Source organism: Corella eumyota, chromosome 1 (genome assembly GCF_963082875.1).
Source record: "Corella eumyota chromosome 1, kaCorEumy4.1, whole genome shotgun sequence".
In the NCBI taxonomy this organism is placed as follows: Eukaryota; Metazoa; Chordata; class Ascidiacea; order Phlebobranchia; family Corellidae; genus Corella; species Corella eumyota.
This window is the reverse complement of record NC_137490.1, coordinates 23,649,023-23,664,793: the sequence shown is the minus strand read 5'-3', so window position 1 is coordinate 23,664,793 and position 15,771 is coordinate 23,649,023. Positions and strand designations below refer to the sequence as shown.

At 35.3% G+C, this 15,771-nt stretch overlaps 4 protein-coding genes across 7 annotated transcripts; 2 read left to right on the top strand and 2 right to left on the bottom strand.

Moving 5' to 3' along the window:
• Positions 1 to 141: 141 nt before the first annotated feature.
• Positions 142 to 3,440, top strand: LOC145742631 (alpha-amylase 1-like). Its single transcript, XM_082560411.1, has 10 exons — positions 142 to 309; positions 378 to 487; positions 574 to 659; positions 725 to 855; positions 950 to 1,199; positions 1,420 to 1,638; positions 1,701 to 1,776; positions 1,849 to 1,979; positions 3,064 to 3,246; positions 3,331 to 3,440. The coding sequence occupies exons 1-10, from the start codon at positions 142 to 144 to the stop codon at positions 3,438 to 3,440; spliced, it is 1,464 nt and encodes a 487-aa protein (XP_082416537.1).
• A 1,515-nt stretch (positions 3,441 to 4,955) lies between these two features.
• LOC145742619 (methyltransferase-like protein 25B) lies at positions 4,956 to 9,273 on the bottom strand. The gene is made up of 11 exons (XM_082560399.1): positions 9,171 to 9,273; positions 8,640 to 8,749; positions 8,218 to 8,309; positions 7,991 to 8,088; positions 7,871 to 7,915; positions 7,653 to 7,802; positions 7,289 to 7,391; positions 6,501 to 6,655; positions 6,306 to 6,417; positions 5,486 to 5,800; positions 4,956 to 5,061 (listed from the first exon to the last, which is right to left on the bottom strand). The coding sequence occupies exons 1-11, from the start codon at positions 9,264 to 9,266 to the stop codon at positions 4,973 to 4,975; spliced, it is 1,365 nt and encodes a 454-aa protein (XP_082416525.1). The 5' UTR covers positions 9,267 to 9,273; the 3' UTR covers positions 4,956 to 4,972.
• Positions 9,274 to 9,572: 299 nt separating this feature from the next.
• Positions 9,573 to 10,507, top strand: LOC145740677 (cytochrome b-245 light chain-like). Its single transcript, XM_082558502.1, has 5 exons — positions 9,573 to 9,788; positions 9,847 to 9,921; positions 9,986 to 10,066; positions 10,127 to 10,208; positions 10,267 to 10,507. The coding sequence occupies exons 1-5, from the start codon at positions 9,634 to 9,636 to the stop codon at positions 10,384 to 10,386; spliced, it is 513 nt and encodes a 170-aa protein (XP_082414628.1). The 5' UTR covers positions 9,573 to 9,633; the 3' UTR covers positions 10,387 to 10,507.
• LOC145740675 (protein Son-like) lies at positions 10,397 to 15,458 on the bottom strand. 4 transcript variants are annotated; one of them, XM_082558498.1, is made up of 13 exons: positions 15,333 to 15,458; positions 14,754 to 14,806; positions 13,901 to 14,678; positions 13,780 to 13,827; positions 13,471 to 13,518; positions 13,221 to 13,374; positions 12,705 to 12,857; positions 12,345 to 12,500; positions 11,758 to 11,898; positions 11,589 to 11,702; positions 11,054 to 11,198; positions 10,785 to 10,993; positions 10,397 to 10,652 (listed from the first exon to the last, which is right to left on the bottom strand). In XM_082558498.1, exons 1-13 carry the CDS (start codon positions 15,401 to 15,403, stop codon positions 10,539 to 10,541), a joined length of 2,184 nt encoding a protein of 727 aa, XP_082414624.1. In that variant the 5' UTR covers positions 15,404 to 15,458; the 3' UTR covers positions 10,397 to 10,538. The 4 variants fall into 4 exon arrangements, with proteins under 4 accessions (XP_082414624.1, XP_082414627.1, XP_082414626.1 ...); XM_082558501.1 differs by lacking the exons at positions 10,397 to 10,652; positions 10,785 to 10,993 and adding an exon at positions 11,421 to 11,469 and having other exon boundaries at positions 11,115 to 11,198; XM_082558500.1 differs by lacking the exons at positions 10,397 to 10,652; positions 10,785 to 10,993 and adding an exon at positions 11,421 to 11,469 and having other exon boundaries at positions 11,154 to 11,318.
• Positions 15,459 to 15,771: the final 313 nt, after the last annotated feature.

The window sequence follows — 15,771 nt, the reverse complement described above, 5'->3', positions numbered from 1 at the left end:
AAAAGCTTAAAGTAGTTTTAAGTAATAATAAAATTCATTTATTTTAAATTCAATAAATAGAAAATGAGTAAAATATTCGTAGGCAAACTAAATAACCTCGGCATTTTTTAAATTTCAGTTAAGCCTAGAAAGTAAAAGGAGATGAAATTATTAATATTCCTCGCATTGTTGGGCTCAACCCTGGCACAATGGGATCCGAATTTCGCCCCGGGACGAGCCGGGATCGTGCATTTGTTCGAATGGCATTGGGGAACAATCGCAGACGAATGTGAGAACTTCCTGGCCCCGAATCATTACGCCGGAGTTCAGGTTTGATACCTCATCATAAACTAGAATTAATCTTTAAGTTACCGCTTTAAAGTTGATTCTGTTTGTAGATCTCTCCACCAAACGAGAACAGGATGATTGATGGGAGGCCTTGGTGGGAGAGATATCAACCGATCTCCTATATTCTTAACACTAGGTCGGGTGATAGAAACGCCTTCATGTAAGTATTAATACTCCACTTAAATTAAGTTGAGTCAAACAATCATAATTACTAAGATATGAGTGTTAAAACATAAACTGTTCCAGAGATATGGTGGATCGATGTAACGCTGTCGGAGTGCGGATCTATGCGGATATGGTTGTCAACCACATGTGCGGGGAAGGCGGAACCGGTAGAAATTAAGTTTTTTAACTGCATTTACCATTAAATCATAATCCACTAAATGTTTTTATCTAGGAACTGGAACGGCTGGAAGTTACTTCGACGCTAACTCTAAAGACTTTCCTGATTATACAGCCAATGATTTTAACGATGATCTGTGCAACTCACCTTCAGGAATCCTCGAAGATTACCAAGATGTTAACCAGGTACGATTTAAAATGAATTCAACTAAAATATCACTCAAAGTACAGAATGCTTGTTTGTGAGCTTCAATTGGTAACAAAATGTTTTGTGTGTCAGGTAAGGAATTGCAAGCTGTACGGGTTGTTGGACCTTGCATTGGGCAAGCATGACGTCCGCAGTAAGATCATCGATTACTTTAACGACCTCATCAACATCGGAGTTGCTGGGTTCAGAGTTGATGCCTCCAAGCATATGTGGCCAAGTGATCTTGAAGCAGTTTTTGGCTCCTTGAACGACTTACCAACCTCCAAAGGTTTTCCAAGTGGCTTAAAAGCTTTCATCTACCAAGAAGTTATAGAACAAGACGGTACGACTTAAACTGGTGGTTGATTTTAAATGTTTGTTTTATTAAAACTTATTTTAACTAAGAAAATCGTAACTTTTATTCGAGTCAAATTTTATATGTTTACGGCTATTCAATAAACCCCAGGCTTAAGTTTTGCTCCAAGTAGCTGCTACGACAACAAGGAAACGTTGAGCAAAACTTGTTTCAGCCTCAGTTAATTAATCTTTATGTTGTTTTAAAGGTGAGCCCATCACAACTAGTGAGTACTTTAACCTCGGACGAGTAACAGAGTTCAAGTACGGAATCCAACTTAGTGACAACAAGAAACAAATGCAAAATCTACAAACCATCGTCAAGAACCTTGTGCCCGATGTTAATGCTCTCGTGTTTATTAATAACCATGACAACCAGAGAGGACATGGCGGTGGCGGAAATGTCGTTACATTTGAAGACCCCTACTGTAAGTAACCTTTAACCTTTTTCAAAACTGATTTGTTTAGGACCGACATGTTTGTTGTTCAGATCTTAAAGTTTTAACCGCTTTTATGATGGCCTGGGATTACGGCGTTCCTCGAATTATGTCCAGCTACTACTTCAGGTATTAACCTCAAACCAGTTATTGTTGAATAACATATTATTGCCCGAAAGTTAAACATGTATTTTGCTTCAGCAACGGTGACCAGGGCCCACCAGGCTCACAACGAAGTATCAACGGGGACGGAACCTGCGGAAACGGTTGGGTTTGCGAACATAGATGGCGCCAAATCAAGAACATGGCGCACTTTGCTGCCACCGCACAAGGTAGGTTCAATCAACTTTAACATAGCGCACTTTGCTGCCACCGCACAAGGTAGGTTCAATCAACTTTAACATAGCGCACTTTGCTGCCACCGCACAAGGTAGGTTCAATCAACTTAAACATAGCGCACTTTGCTGCCACCTCACAAGGTAGGTTCAATCAACTTAAACATGGCGCACTTTGCTGCCACCGCACAAGGTAGGTTCAATCAACTTAAACATAGCGCACTTTGCTGCCACCGCACAAGGTAGGTTCAATCAACTTAAACATAGCGCACTTTGCTGCCACCGCACAAGGTAAGTTCAATCAACTTAAACATAGCGCACTTTGCTGCCACCGCACAAGGTAGGTTCAATCAACTTAAACATAGCGCACTTTGCTGCCACCTCACAAGGTAGGTTCAATCAACTTAAACATAGCGCACTTTGCTGCCACCGCACAAGGTAAGTTCAATCAACTTAAACATAGCGCACTTTGCTGCCACCGCACAAGGTAGGTTCAATCAACTTAAACATAGCGCACTTTGCTGCCACCGCACAAGGTAGGTTCAATCAACTTTAACATGGCGCACTTTGCTGCCACCGCACAAGGTAGGTTCAATCAACTTAAACATAGCGCACTTTGCTGCCACCTTACAAGGTAGGTTCAATCAACTTAAACATGGCGCATTTTGCTGCCACCGCACAAGGTAGGTTCGATCAACTTTAACATGGCGCACTTTGCTGCCACCGCACAAGGTAGGTTCAATCAACTTAAACATGGCGCACTTTGCTGCCACCTCACAAGGTAGGTTCAATCAACTTAAACATAGCGCACTTTGCTGCCACCGCACAAGGTAGGTTTAATCAACTAAACATGGCGCACTTTGCTGCCACCGCACAAGATAGGTTCAATCAACTTTAACATGGCGCACTTTGCTGCCACCGCACAAGATAGGTTCAATCAACTTAAACATGGCGCACTTTGCTGCAACCTCACAAGGTAGGTTCAATCAACTTAAACATAGCGCACTTTGCTGCCACCGCACAAGATAGGTTCAATCAACTTGAGGATTTAGTTGTAGAAATGTTGTTATCTTGTTTGTAGGAACCCCGGTCACGTATTGGTCAGACAACGGCGACAACCAAATCGCATTTGCGCGCGGGGATCGAGCTTTCTTCGTGAGTAACACGGCTGGTTATGACTTGTACGAAACCCACTACACAGGTTTGCCAAGCGGGGATTACTGCAACGTCTACAACAACGATTACGATTCCAGTGGAAACTGCGGTAAATATATTTACTTTAAACTAGAGTTAACCTAGTTGTAAATATTCCCGCATTATAAACTTATTTGTAAGAGTTGTATTTCAGATGAATGCATCCACGTGGACGGACAAGGAAACGCGGATTTCTTTATAAGCGGTGTCAACCAAGATCCGGTGATTGCGATCCACGTCGGAACACCTTGCTCCGCGCAATAAATTTACTCAAGTCGTTGGATATATTTAAATTTCGCAACAAATGTAATTATTTTTTTTTGGGTTAATTGATATTATCAACGGCAAAAACCGTGACAATAGTTATAAAAAAATCCACAACATGCATCGTTTGTTGTTTTTATAGCGGGTTTTATTAGGAACTTTATAATTTTTATTAGAAACTCAGGGTTAATGCCCGCATTAAAATGATGGTTCCAATACTGGGCATGTTCGGAGAATAAAACTTACCCCAAAAAATAGGTTTTTCTTTAATATTTAACCATCGCTAAACCAAAAAAACAAGAAAGTTATCCTCCTGTTTGTTCAGCGCAGAACTCTAAATTTTCCTTATTGACGTCACCGTTCTTTTCCTCGCTTTCTGTGACGACACAATCTTTCTCCATTCTTTTTAAGGCCACCATCTGAGACCTTGAAAAACAGCAGAAGCAGTTATTTGTGTAAATATAAAATTCTATGGTAAACATTTTACCTTGTTGTTTAAAGGCTGATACGTCGTTGTCTTTTTGTTCCTTTATTACTTATAAGATCATCATCAGTTCCTCCACTCCTCATAAGTCATCATGAGTTCCTCCACTCCTCATAAGATCATCATCAGTTCCTCCATTCCTCATAAGATCATCATCAGTTCCTCCACTCCTCATAAGTCATCATGAGTTCCTCCACTCCTAATAAGATCATCATCAGTTCCTCCATTCCTCATAAGATCATCATCAGTTTCTCTGTTCCTCATAAGATCATCATCAGTTCCTCCACTCCTCATAAGATCATCACCAGTTCCTCCACTCCTCATAAGATCATCATGAGTTCCTCCACTCCTAATAAGATCATCATCAGTTCCTCCATTCCTCATAAGATCATCATCAGTTTCTCTGTTCCTCATAAGATCATCATCAGTTCCTCCACTCCTCATAAGATCATCACCAGTTCCTCCACTCCTCATAAGATCATCACCAGTTCCTCCATTCCTCATAAGATTATCATCAGTTCTTCCACTCCTCATAAGATCATCATCAGTTCCTCCGTTCCTCATAAGATCATCACCAGTTTCTCCGTTCCTCATAAGATCATCACCAGTTCCTCCACTCCTTGACTTTATCAGAAACCTTAAAAAAACAGCGGCATATCTGTATCTGTGTCGAATTAATGGATTTTTACAGTAAACATTTTTCCTTGTTGTTTTAAAGCTGATATGTTGTCTCTTTGTTTCTTTATCATCATCATGTGCATGAGTTTAGCTTATTTTAAGACAGAACTAACAGTTGGAATTAAACCAAATAACTTGCTTAAAAGTGCTACAACATGCCAACAGTGGGAATTAAACTTAAGGCCTTGGCTGCTAATTGCTGTTGTATTTTTTATTACTCAGATACAAAAATATTCTAGTTCACAAATTATTAAAACTACGATTATTTATAAAACGTTTATTATCAAAATAATATATTTGAGATAAAAGTAACAATAAAAGCAGTCTTAAAATAACTTTGACAATAAAATAGTGGCAAAAATAAAACAACTTAGTTCTTGGCCTTAGTGGATATAATGGCATGGCATCTTGGTGAAATACGGGGATCAAAAAGTTGAACTAATTTGCTGTTAGAAAAACCTAAACATAAAGTTACATTTAAGAAAGTTAATATGAAAAAGAATATGGTGAGGTTTTATGTAAAAAATAACCCAACGTTTGTAAAACTACAACATGGTGTAGTGGTTTTGTGACCAACTACTAAGTCTTTAGTTCGATCCCCACTGCTACCATACTAAAGAGTAAGGCTCTATAAACAGTACAAACTTCAGCTGAGGAAAAAAACAATCGGTGAAGTGGCTGTTCGGGAAATATAGTCTATAAAATCTCTTACTGGCAAAGTAAACTCAAGACTGGGTCAGGGTAACAAATGTTACTCTATGTTTAGGTCGTGAGGGTGACCTTACTTATACAGGGTAAAAACTATAAAAAATGCAAGATATTTCACAATAACACTGTTTTGAAACCAATGTAATTTATACATCAAAATATATTCATGTTGTACCTCTTTCTCTCAAATATAAAAGACGATCCAGAAGTAAAAGTGATTCCACAACTGGAGCCAACATCAAAGAGACGCTATAAAACACAACAACTTTCTTCCATTCACTTAACAGTGCATTCATTTCACCTTCACGCATGACTGGATTAGGTGCAAGGTCAAGTTTCTTGAACGCCAGTCCCACATATTCTTGGAATGGAAGCAGGTGAGCTTTCTTGATCGTTTGCACCCCTGTTCGGATCATATTTGGGTTCGTTTGTTGAATTAAACATTCCAACACTGCTCGATAACAATGCATTTTAAGACCAGCATCATTTTCTAAACATAAAAATAGTTAAATATTTAACATGTCAGTGCAAATATTCGATCGGCAGCGTGGTGTAGTGGTGAGAACACTTGCTACACCACACATAAGGTAGTGGGTTCAATCCCCACTGATCTCATGCTGTAACACCCTTGAGTAGGCGCTATAAACGATATAAACTCCTGCTGAGCCAGCACTTAATCAGCAGCTTAATTATCGGACAATTATAGTCAATAATATCCCAAACTTCCACAGACAACACGAGACTGGGTCGGAGTAACTGATGTTACTCTATGTTACGCATTCGAATTTCTCACATCATGGATAAATTTATATACATAAAAAAAAAGATTGTAAGGCAATTAAGGGGAGATTATAGAGGTAGTAAAAAAAGGGCGGTAAGACAAGGTAAGTTTATTTTTATTACTAATCAATAAAACTAAGATTACTAGTTTTGCTGGTATTAGTTAAATTATTGCAAACGACAAATTTGGTTGATTTTAATTATAGTTTGGTCACCTTTTAGTCTTTTCACGTAGTTTTCAATAGCATGACAAGCTACTGATCGTGCTTTGAAACTTAAATCAAAATCCACCAAGGTTTTTAAATATTCACTCATGGGGTAACAGCACTAAAACATTAAATAATAAAATGATAAATTAATTAATTACATTAATTACCTTTAAAAATATTAATTAATTATTTTAAATTAACCTTGCTTTGTTGAGTGGTGATGTTCATGTAACAACAAGCAACCGAAACAATCCCAATTATTTGTTCATTGTTTGCAAACAATCGAATCATTGTTGCACTAAGATCTCCACAAGCATGAAGTCCAGTTAAAATAAAACTTCGTTTTTGATTTGATTCTGAAACAAAATTTTTTAATGAATTGAAAGTAAGATTTTTAAATGTTCAACTTCTTAACCTAGCGTCAGTTTAATGATTGCTTTGGCTAAATATTTACATTAACGCATGCTGGGATTGAGTAATTACTGTTTTCAGGCTAATTTAATAAACAAAAACTAAACGTTATATTGCACCTAATAAATTTTCTATTAAAAAGTTTTAAGCAGTTACATATAGCAACAATTCCTATAGTTTTCCTCTAAATACATTGTCCACTACGGGCAATCTGTTGACTGGTTAATCAAAAATAAACACTTGGATACATTTAGTTAAACTCCCACCAAACAGGCACGAATTTTAAAATGTTATTTAATATGTTGATTAATTAAAATGGTCGATTGTTCAGAAAGTGGCATTTATGGCTACCTACCTACTCACTATCAACAAGCTAGTATATTTGGCTAATTCGGAGTCAGCAAGCATGATTCAAAGTAAAATTTATGCTCTTTTAAACAACCATATAAAGAAGTTAGTAATAAAGCTTATACTAAGATTTAACCACAAAATTAATAAAAAAGGATTTTTGTTACCCGGTCAAAACACAAATGGCTAGGTGGAGCCATGACCACAGGATTTAAAACTTTGGAGTTTACCTTTTATATTTGTTGTGATCTCTTGAATAAATTTCTCTGGTTCAACATTTGATTCAACTTGGCATAAAACTTTGGTTGAAAAATTAAAAGATTTTTCGTATTCCTGTAGAAAAGACAATTTAGTTTTTAATAGCTCCAACCTTAACCTTAAGTAACATTTTTAACCCAGTCTTGATTTGATAATTTCTTGTATTATTGATTACAATTGCCTGATAATTAAAATGCAAATTGCTTGACAGAATTTTGTACCATTATTAGCTTACTTAAGGGTGTGTAAGAACCAAATCTATGACCTCATAAAGTGTTCAAACCACTTCATCATGATGCCAGCAGATTGATTCAAATATAAAAAAAACGAAATTACTTTATTTGTTCTAAGAAAAATCCTAGCAAATTCGGCGTCATATTTTTCTGCTGTCTCCAAGTAAATTTTGTTGCGTTCAACAGACAAGGTCGGCAGGTCGTATTCCAAGGTTAACACTCTTGACAAATGACCTTGACCTGAACCCATATCCTATAAATTAAATTATTTCTTTATTTCAATAAAATTAAAAAAAAATCAGTTTTTAAGTTAACACTTACTATTACAAAAGCATCTGTATTTTCTTTGGACATTTTGTTTATTATCTGCAATTAAAAATAAAAACATTTGGGTTTTAAGTTTACAAACATAAACTTAAACTAAAAAGAAATCAATCAAACCTTGCTTAAAATTTCAATTTCATGTTTTTTCTTTGGTGTGATATGTTTACGAAAAATATTTTTGGTTATTCCTGAAACAGGAGAATCATTTTGTTTTTCTAAAAACATTTTGAACAAAATTGAGGTTCAGCTGTTGTCCCAGTGTTTAAGGTATATTTTAAGTTTAAATAACATTTTATATACAAATGAAAGTATTAAAATATTATAATAAGTTTTAGTGATTTAACCTTCGTGTATTCCTTGGCTTCTTGAAATAGACAGATGTTGTGTCAAGTATTTAAAAACTAAAAACGATAACGGAAACACTGCACCAGGGCAACTAAAACACCAAAAAAAGAATCAGTTTTTTAAATAGTAATAAGTTAACATAGGTTCACATATAACCGGCAACGTGGTGTAGTGGTGAGAACACTTGCTACACCACCATGAGCTCGTGGGTTCAATCCCCACTGCTCTCATACTGTAGCGCCCTTGAGTAAGGCGCTATAAAAGTGTGAACTCCTGCTGAGCCAGCACATCCCAAACTGTCACAGGCAACTCGAGACTGGGTCGGAGTAACTGAAGTTACTCTATGTTTAAGTCGTGCATTCGACTTTCCCACATCGAGGATAAAGATATAGGCTATACAAAAAAAAAAAAAAATAATTACCATTTTTTGTTGTTCGAAAAAAAGAATTCTAAATTTTGAGGTTGAAGATCAGACATCGTCGATTGCCAACTTTTTGGCAGCGTTTCCCAATGATTTTTCGAGAAAAATTCCTGGGAGAAATCAGATTTAAGTAAATATCACAAAATTATGTTACTGTAAAGTGAAACAGGACAACCTGACAATGCTGTCAGCTTTATGTAAACGTTAATATAAAGCCCATATGTAAACGTGAAAAAGATTGCTAAATGCAAAAAAATACAAAAATTTTATACCTAATCGTCCCTTGCGCTTTATATTTAATTTCGCATCATCCCTTGGCCTTTAAAGTCAATCCCGCATCATCCCCCCTCAGCCCTTTAAGTAAATACTATATTTATTCCGCAGTAAAGTACAAAAATGTCATCCCGCCCCACATTCAGCAACTTTTGTTAAGTTTACATACGATCCCGCAATATCTTGCACTCCGTACTTTAGTATTGTCCGTTATTATCAAAAATTTATCATAATCAGATAAGTAAAATTTGTACTTACAATTATACAAGCATCAGTGATATATTTGTAGCAATTTATAAACTTTAAAATTAGTTGGATTCCTTTTTTTATTTCAACAGTTGTTAAATTGTTCATCTTTAAAAGATCCTGTGTTGTTTGTTGAACGTAAACTTCTTGTTTTTATAAACAGCTTAAAACTACGTTAAAAACATGTGCGTTTTATTTTCGTTGTAGCGAGTTTACTTATTTCCCAAAAATTACTTTATGTGACAAAAAATAAACATTTTTTTAATAATATTAAAATGTAGTTTAAGTAATATGAAAAAAAATTATGAATTAAAAAAATATATTTTAATTGTTTAATTTTTGTTGCAGTATTTTATAAAAAGTTTAGGTCATTAGTCCACATTAAAATTTACGGTCACAACGTTTGCGCAACAATAAACGGAAATCAACAATAAAGTTTAGTCCACCCCGCCCTAATTCATTAAATTTGGGCAAAATGAGCAACGTTAGGACTATTCAGTGGTCGATGTGGGGAAATGAAGCCCTTCTTGAGGGTTCGATTTTGTTCCTGTTGGGTGGAATAATCGCTGTGATTGGGGGCGCTGTTTTTCCCGATTTCCAATTTTGGATTCCCATGGGAATATATGGAATGTAAATATTTATCTTTTAAGTTTAGTCTGTACAAAAATTAAGTTTAATTTATTTTTAGAATAATTGGTTTGTTTATTGCAATCCTTGAATATCCTCGCGGTAAAAAAGCAAAAGGAAATACGGTTCAGAGAAGGTAAAACTTTTGGTTTAATCTCAAAATATTACATTTAGATGTACACTGACAACTTTGTTTTTAGTCACCAACTTCTGTTCACAAAACTTGTCGACTTCCTTCCTTTTCCTTCCAACTATGTTATAAGAGGCTTCATATATCTCGTGTAGGTTACTTGTTAACTATTGAAGCTACAATAAGGATACTAAAACCAAGTTTTATTTAGATTATGTCTGCCTGGTATTGTTATCGTGCCAACATTGTTTGGAACTGTTGCTATCCTCATCGGAAGTTGCATTTATTTCTTTGTAAGTATTCCTGATAATATATTACCCAAATAAAACATTTAAGATTAAATGTATTCAGGCTGGTTCCCACAAAGAAGCGTGGATGCCAATTCTTCCGAGCGAGACGAATAAAAAACCCTCCGAGGATGTGAGCCGACCTCCACAGCAACCTCCTCCCCGCCTTCCACCCCAAGTTTAAGATCTTCTCAGATGTGCAATAATGAAAAACTCTCTTGAGTGCAATATATTTTATAATCATGATTTAAACTTAAGTGGAGATCTTTTATGCCAAATAACTGTTTTTGTAATAAATATCACATTATTTTATTCGACTTTTGTTTTATTTAAAAATTATTTTGGGATCAACCCCATGGCTTGTAGGGCTGCAGTTGCAGCGGTGGCTTTCGCTGTTTTCTTGTTTGCAGATGATTGGCTTGGTTGGTAGTGCGTGTCGTGTACCAAAACCTAAAGGAAATGTTCATTAAATAAAACTTTTACTTTGATTTAATCCAAACTAATTGGGGTTGCCAATGAACCATGTGACAATGTGTCAAAAGAAAAAGAACTTTTTGGTTGAAATAGACACAAGCAACAAACCTTGAATCTAAACATTCTAGAATGGTCTGGTCCATTGTCATTAACAAGAGTGAATTCTGGAGCTTTCCACCTCCTCTTGGAGCAGATCTCCATGAGAGCACTCACTGGATGTTTTCCTGAGAGATCTCGAACAACATTGTTGTTGTTGATTGGTTGTTGTTGTGGATGTTGATTTGGGGTCGGACGACCTTCCATCATTGATGCCAAACCTGAACACAAAACTTTGTTGATTCTGGATCAAATTCTGGCAGATTTACCTCAACTTTTACCTTTTCTGTCGGTTTTCACGCTGACTCTTAGAGGCTCAAGCATTCCAGCATTGTTTCGACCTAGGGACTCCCCCTCTTTCCATCCCATTTTTTGAAGCAAACATTTTCCGATCCCTTCCACATGTTTCCCTGAGTTTAAGGAACTCTAAAACATTATTGTGATGTCATAAATAACATGTTTGTGGTGTCATAAGTTACATTTGTAAATTTTTAAAAATATAAATTTTAAAAGTTTATTAAAAATCCTTCAGAGTCGATCTACAACCTAAAAAACAAAAAAAGGATTTGGTTTCAATAACACACATTGTGACATCACCATCTTAATTATATTAATATGATGTCACAATGTGTATTATTGTTCACAAACCAATCTTGAAGTCTTCTTAAATGCTTCGTCCAAATTTTAAAATAAATTCCTGAAAAATATTTCAATTAAAACCAAAAACCTAAAACAGAGAGAAATCTGTTTCAGGTTTTTAGTCGAAGGTTTATTTTTAACGAGATTTTAACAACTTTACTTCATCGGACAACTTACAGTGTTTGCCCAAGCAGGGTTTCCCTTTGTAAATTCACTTTTACACAATCGCTGCACTCCAGTGCTTCCAAGAAATTGTCCAGGAACATGTTTCGACGTGGTCCAACGATCCAGCTAAACAAGCAAAAATTAAAATTAAAAATATTCAAATCTAAAAGTTTTCGCTTACTTTTTGCTGTGAATCGACGATGTTCTTGATAGCGTTGGGGTTGGTGGGGTTTGCTTGCAACTCCCTGACTGCGTGGACTCTTTGTGCGATCACATCTTTGATCAACATCGTGTTATCTTGCTCCACTGGTTCTGGGAACACCTGGGATGATTATTTTGTTAGATCCAATTTGTTCTTTTAAGCCCTCAAGTGTGGTTAATTATTGGTGCAAATTTATAGTTTTATTAAATTCAGTTGCAGAAAAACATGAAATTTGACAATTTCAAGTTTTTTTTGTGTTAATTTATGCTTGGTGTGAAAAGGTCAACTTTAAAGCCTAAACATCGAGTAACATTTGTTACTCCGACCCAGTCTTGAATTGCCTTTAGTAGTTTGGAATATTAATAATTATAATTGCCTGGTAATTAGGCTGCTGATTAATTACTTGATCAGCAGGACTTTATTTAGTTGATGGCACTTTACTTAAAAGCGCTGCAGCATGAGAGCATTGGGGACCAGACTCAAAAAATGATAAGTTGGTTCGAATAAAATAAGTTGGGACAAAAAACACTAAAAAGTTAGGGTAAGAGTTGAAACTTTGTACAAACCTTGTCCTCAATTTTAATTTCCTTCTTGATGATCGGCTCCCACTTCCCATAAACATCTTCCAGGACTTCTTTCCTCTGATGTTGACTTCCTGAGGACACCGGGAAGGTCTTCGATAGCTCGGTGATTGGTTTCACCACTGCAGGGGGGTAGTGAGTCTGTGTGAGTTGAAAATTTTATTTAAAACGCTAAATATAGTTAATATTGGCTGTTTATTGTGGTTGGCTAGCATTCTGTTATGGGTTTAATGAACAATTAACAAACCCATCCTTAGTTCGAAGTTGTATATTCGGCTCGTAAGGCCATAACTGAAGCTTACAATAACCTGAACAGTAATACAAACTTATTAATAAACTCTTTACCTTTATCTTGATCGAGATTGGTGCGGCTTCCTTAACTGCAAATGGATGTTTAGGGGTGTCAGCAACCGTCATAACCTCTCTCTTCCCCTCCACAATGTCTTGGCAAACACCGGTCAGTTGTGAAACAGTTACACCCCCTGATCTAAGCATTGCCTGAAATAAAGTTGTTTGTAATCCATTTTACCACTAAAGCACAATAATTACAATATATAGGCACCACTGGGACTTAATGTAGTGTGGCATAGTGGTTAGAACACTTACTACATAGGGGCCTGGGCTCGATTCCTACTACTTACATGCTGTAGAACCCCCCTAAGGGAATAATAATTGGCTAAATATTACAATTATTAATTTCCAAAACTGGCATCAATTTAGGGTTGAGTTAACAAATATTACTTTAAGTTTGGGCTATGAAATTGGCCATTCCACTTTAAAGGAAAACAAATATGGAATAAAAAGGAAATCCACTGTGGGATTTAATATAATCTGTTTAGAGAAAATGTTTCTATTTTTAACCTTGCTCTCATGCGAGAGATTAGCAATAGTGAGATCAGCTTTATGTTGGGCCAGAACATTCGCTTTTGCAATCTCAAGCAGCTTCACTTTATCCCCACGACTAATCACAGGTGAACTCCGATGATGTTTGTGTTGTCGATGCCGATCGCGTGACCTTTAATAAAATGACATTTTAGTAATTAAAACCTTTCACTTAAGTTGAACAATCAATGAAGGTCAACAGGAACTGAACCTCAAACCTTGAGTTTACCTAGAACTCGATCGATGTCGCCTTCTGTGTTTGTGTCTTCGTGGTGAGCTTGATTAAAACAATCTATAGTTAAACACCTAACACAGTTAAGTATTAAAAGTAACAATTACAAACAATTAGGTTCTAAATAGATTTGGTGACCATGCCATACTTAAAATCTTTACGTAAACATTAATACTTTTGGCATGTTTTAAATTATTAAATTGATTTTGTTATTTTTTCCTGTCACGTTGTATTAATGTAGTATTATATTGTATTTATTATTCACTTTTATAAATGAGTAAAAAAACGAAATGAAATAAAAAATACCGAGATCTTGATCTATGTTTGTGACTTTTCCTTTTGTGTGAATAGGATCTAAAAAAAACAATAAGAACTAACATGATCAGATATTCAATAAAACGAAATCTATGTTAAAAAATAAACAAACCTTGATCTACTTCGTTTTCTTCTTTTGACTTTATCCTCAATATTATTGAGCGAAGTTTTGATATCGGGTAAAAGAACTTTAATTTTCATTAAATCTTTTTCACTTATTTTAATAACTTTATCACAAGCAGCAGTTGTTGCCACATTGTTTGCATCAGTTCTATCAATAATTTGGCTAACTTCATGATTGGTTGGTTTTTCAATTGTCTTTGCTGATTCTTGAATGGTCCCTACTGGTGCATGTATGGTTCCTACTGGTGCTTGAATAGTCCCCACTGGTGCTTGTATGGTCACTGTTGATTTTTGAATGGTTTCTAATGGTGTTTGAATGGTCCCTGTTGATTGTAGAATGGTTTCTGTTGGTGTTTGAGTAAAATGTTCTGATACTTTATTTGTTGCAGTTTTTTGAATTGTCTTTACTGGTGTTTGATTGGTCTCTGCTGGTGTTTGAATGGCCTTTGATGGTTTATTTGTAGAAGAAATGGTTTTGTTTTGAACTGGTTTATAGTCAACATTAATTTTTAATTTTTCAATTTCTTTTAATTTATTTAAAGTTTCAAAATAACAATTTAATTCTTTCTTTTTAATTTCATTTTCGTTACAGTTATTTTGTGGAGTTTTAGTTTTGCGAGAATTTAAAAGTTTCAACTCCTTGTCACTCAATCTGTTAAGTTTTTTCTCTTTTCTTTTTTTTTTCTCTTCCTTGTGTTTCTTTTTTCTTTCACGTTTTTTATCTTTTTTCGATCTCTCATCAACTTCTTGTTCTTTATTTTTTGAACCTTAACAATAAAATATACTAAATTAGTTTAATACAAAAGAACAAATAAAATGTTATTTGTAAAAATTAACTTTACCCAAAGCAGATTTCATTAAAGAAATTTCAAGAGCAGAACTCGCATTTTCCAATCTAGAAACAAAACATAAAACCAATTGTTTTTAAATAAGAATAGATTGTTAAATATAACAACCCAACCACTAAAGGCTTGTAGTTAGTTGGCCTGTAGTATAAACAAAATACAACCTGCAGATATTTCTTTATTTATATATTTTTTATTTTTTGTATTTATATTTATCCTCAAAGTGGTAAGGTCGAATGCGCGACCTAAACATAGAGTAACATTAGTTACTCCGACACAGTCTCGAGTTGCCTGTGGTAGTTTGGGATATTATTGATTATAATTGCCCTAAAATTAAGCTGCTGATTAAGTGCTGGTTCAGCAGGAGTTTATACCGTTTATAGCGCCTAACTCAAGAACGCTACAGCATGAGAGCAGTGGGGATCGAACCCACGACCTCATGGTGTACTGGTGGTGTAGCAATTAGCAAGTGTTCTTACCACTACACCACGTTGCTGGTATTCTGGTATTATTATAGCAGTATAGTATAGACATCCCTACTAAACATACAATAACATTAAAATATTAACTCAATACCCATTTAATCCAAGTTGTTCTAACTTTGCAGATACAAAAGATTTAAAGATATCATCGACTTCTTCAGCCATTTTATTTTATTCTTTAATTAAATAACTGCAATCAGACAATCTTTGAGAAATGAAAACAACTCCACTTTTCTCCAGTATGCAGAGTAATGCATCGCTTCGGCGATTTTGCAACTTTTTTGTGGTACTTAGAATCATTTTTCGCAATAAATAACTTTATCCTCAGCAAAACAAATTTGCAGACCACAAAAAAATTAAAAATTATTTCTGTGGTTTAAGAACTAATCCAAAAATAGTTTAACAATAAGTTTTAAATTCTTTTAAACCTTTTCTGTAAAATTTGAAGTTGCCTACAAAGCTGTAGAGCCCAAGTAAATCGCTATAAACGGTACTAACTCCTACTTTGCCAGCACTTAATCAGCAGCATAATT

Excerpts from the sequence above, each read along its gene's own strand:
- LOC145740675 (XM_082558498.1), bottom strand. The coding sequence starts at position 15,403 with ATGGCTGAAGAAGTCGATGATATCTTTAAATCTTTTGTATCTGCAAAG. Across the intron at positions 11,899-12,344 it reads AAATTAAAATTGAGGACAAG|GTGTTCCCAGAACCAGTGGA; the intron begins GTTTGTACAAAG and ends TAATCATCCCAG. Across the intron at positions 10,994-11,053 it reads CGTGAAAACCGACAGAAAAG|GTTTGGCATCAATGATGGAA; the intron begins GTAAAAGTTGAG and ends TTTTGTGTTCAG.
- LOC145742619 (XM_082560399.1), bottom strand. The coding sequence starts at position 9,266 with ATGAACAATTTAACAACTGTTGAAATAAAAAAAGGAATCCAACTAATT. Across the intron at positions 8,750-9,170 it reads TCACTGATGCTTGTATAATT|GAATTTTTCTCGAAAAATCA; the intron begins GTAAGTACAAAT and ends GATTTCTCCCAG. Across the intron at positions 7,803-7,870 it reads ATACAGATGCTTTTGTAATA|GATATGGGTTCAGGTCAAGG; the intron begins GTAAGTGTTAAC and ends TTTAATTTATAG.
- LOC145742631 (XM_082560411.1), top strand. The coding sequence starts at position 142 with ATGAAATTATTAATATTCCTCGCATTGTTGGGCTCAACCCTGGCACAA. Across the intron at positions 660-724 it reads GTGCGGGGAAGGCGGAACCG|GAACTGGAACGGCTGGAAGT; the intron begins GTAGAAATTAAG and ends GTTTTTATCTAG. Across the intron at positions 856-949 it reads ATTACCAAGATGTTAACCAG|GTAAGGAATTGCAAGCTGTA; the intron begins GTACGATTTAAA and ends TTTGTGTGTCAG.
- LOC145740677 (XM_082558502.1), top strand. The coding sequence starts at position 9,634 with ATGAGCAACGTTAGGACTATTCAGTGGTCGATGTGGGGAAATGAAGCC. Across the intron at positions 9,789-9,846 it reads CCCATGGGAATATATGGAAT|AATAATTGGTTTGTTTATTG; the intron begins GTAAATATTTAT and ends ATTTATTTTTAG. Across the intron at positions 10,209-10,266 it reads GAAGTTGCATTTATTTCTTT|GCTGGTTCCCACAAAGAAGC; the intron begins GTAAGTATTCCT and ends AAATGTATTCAG.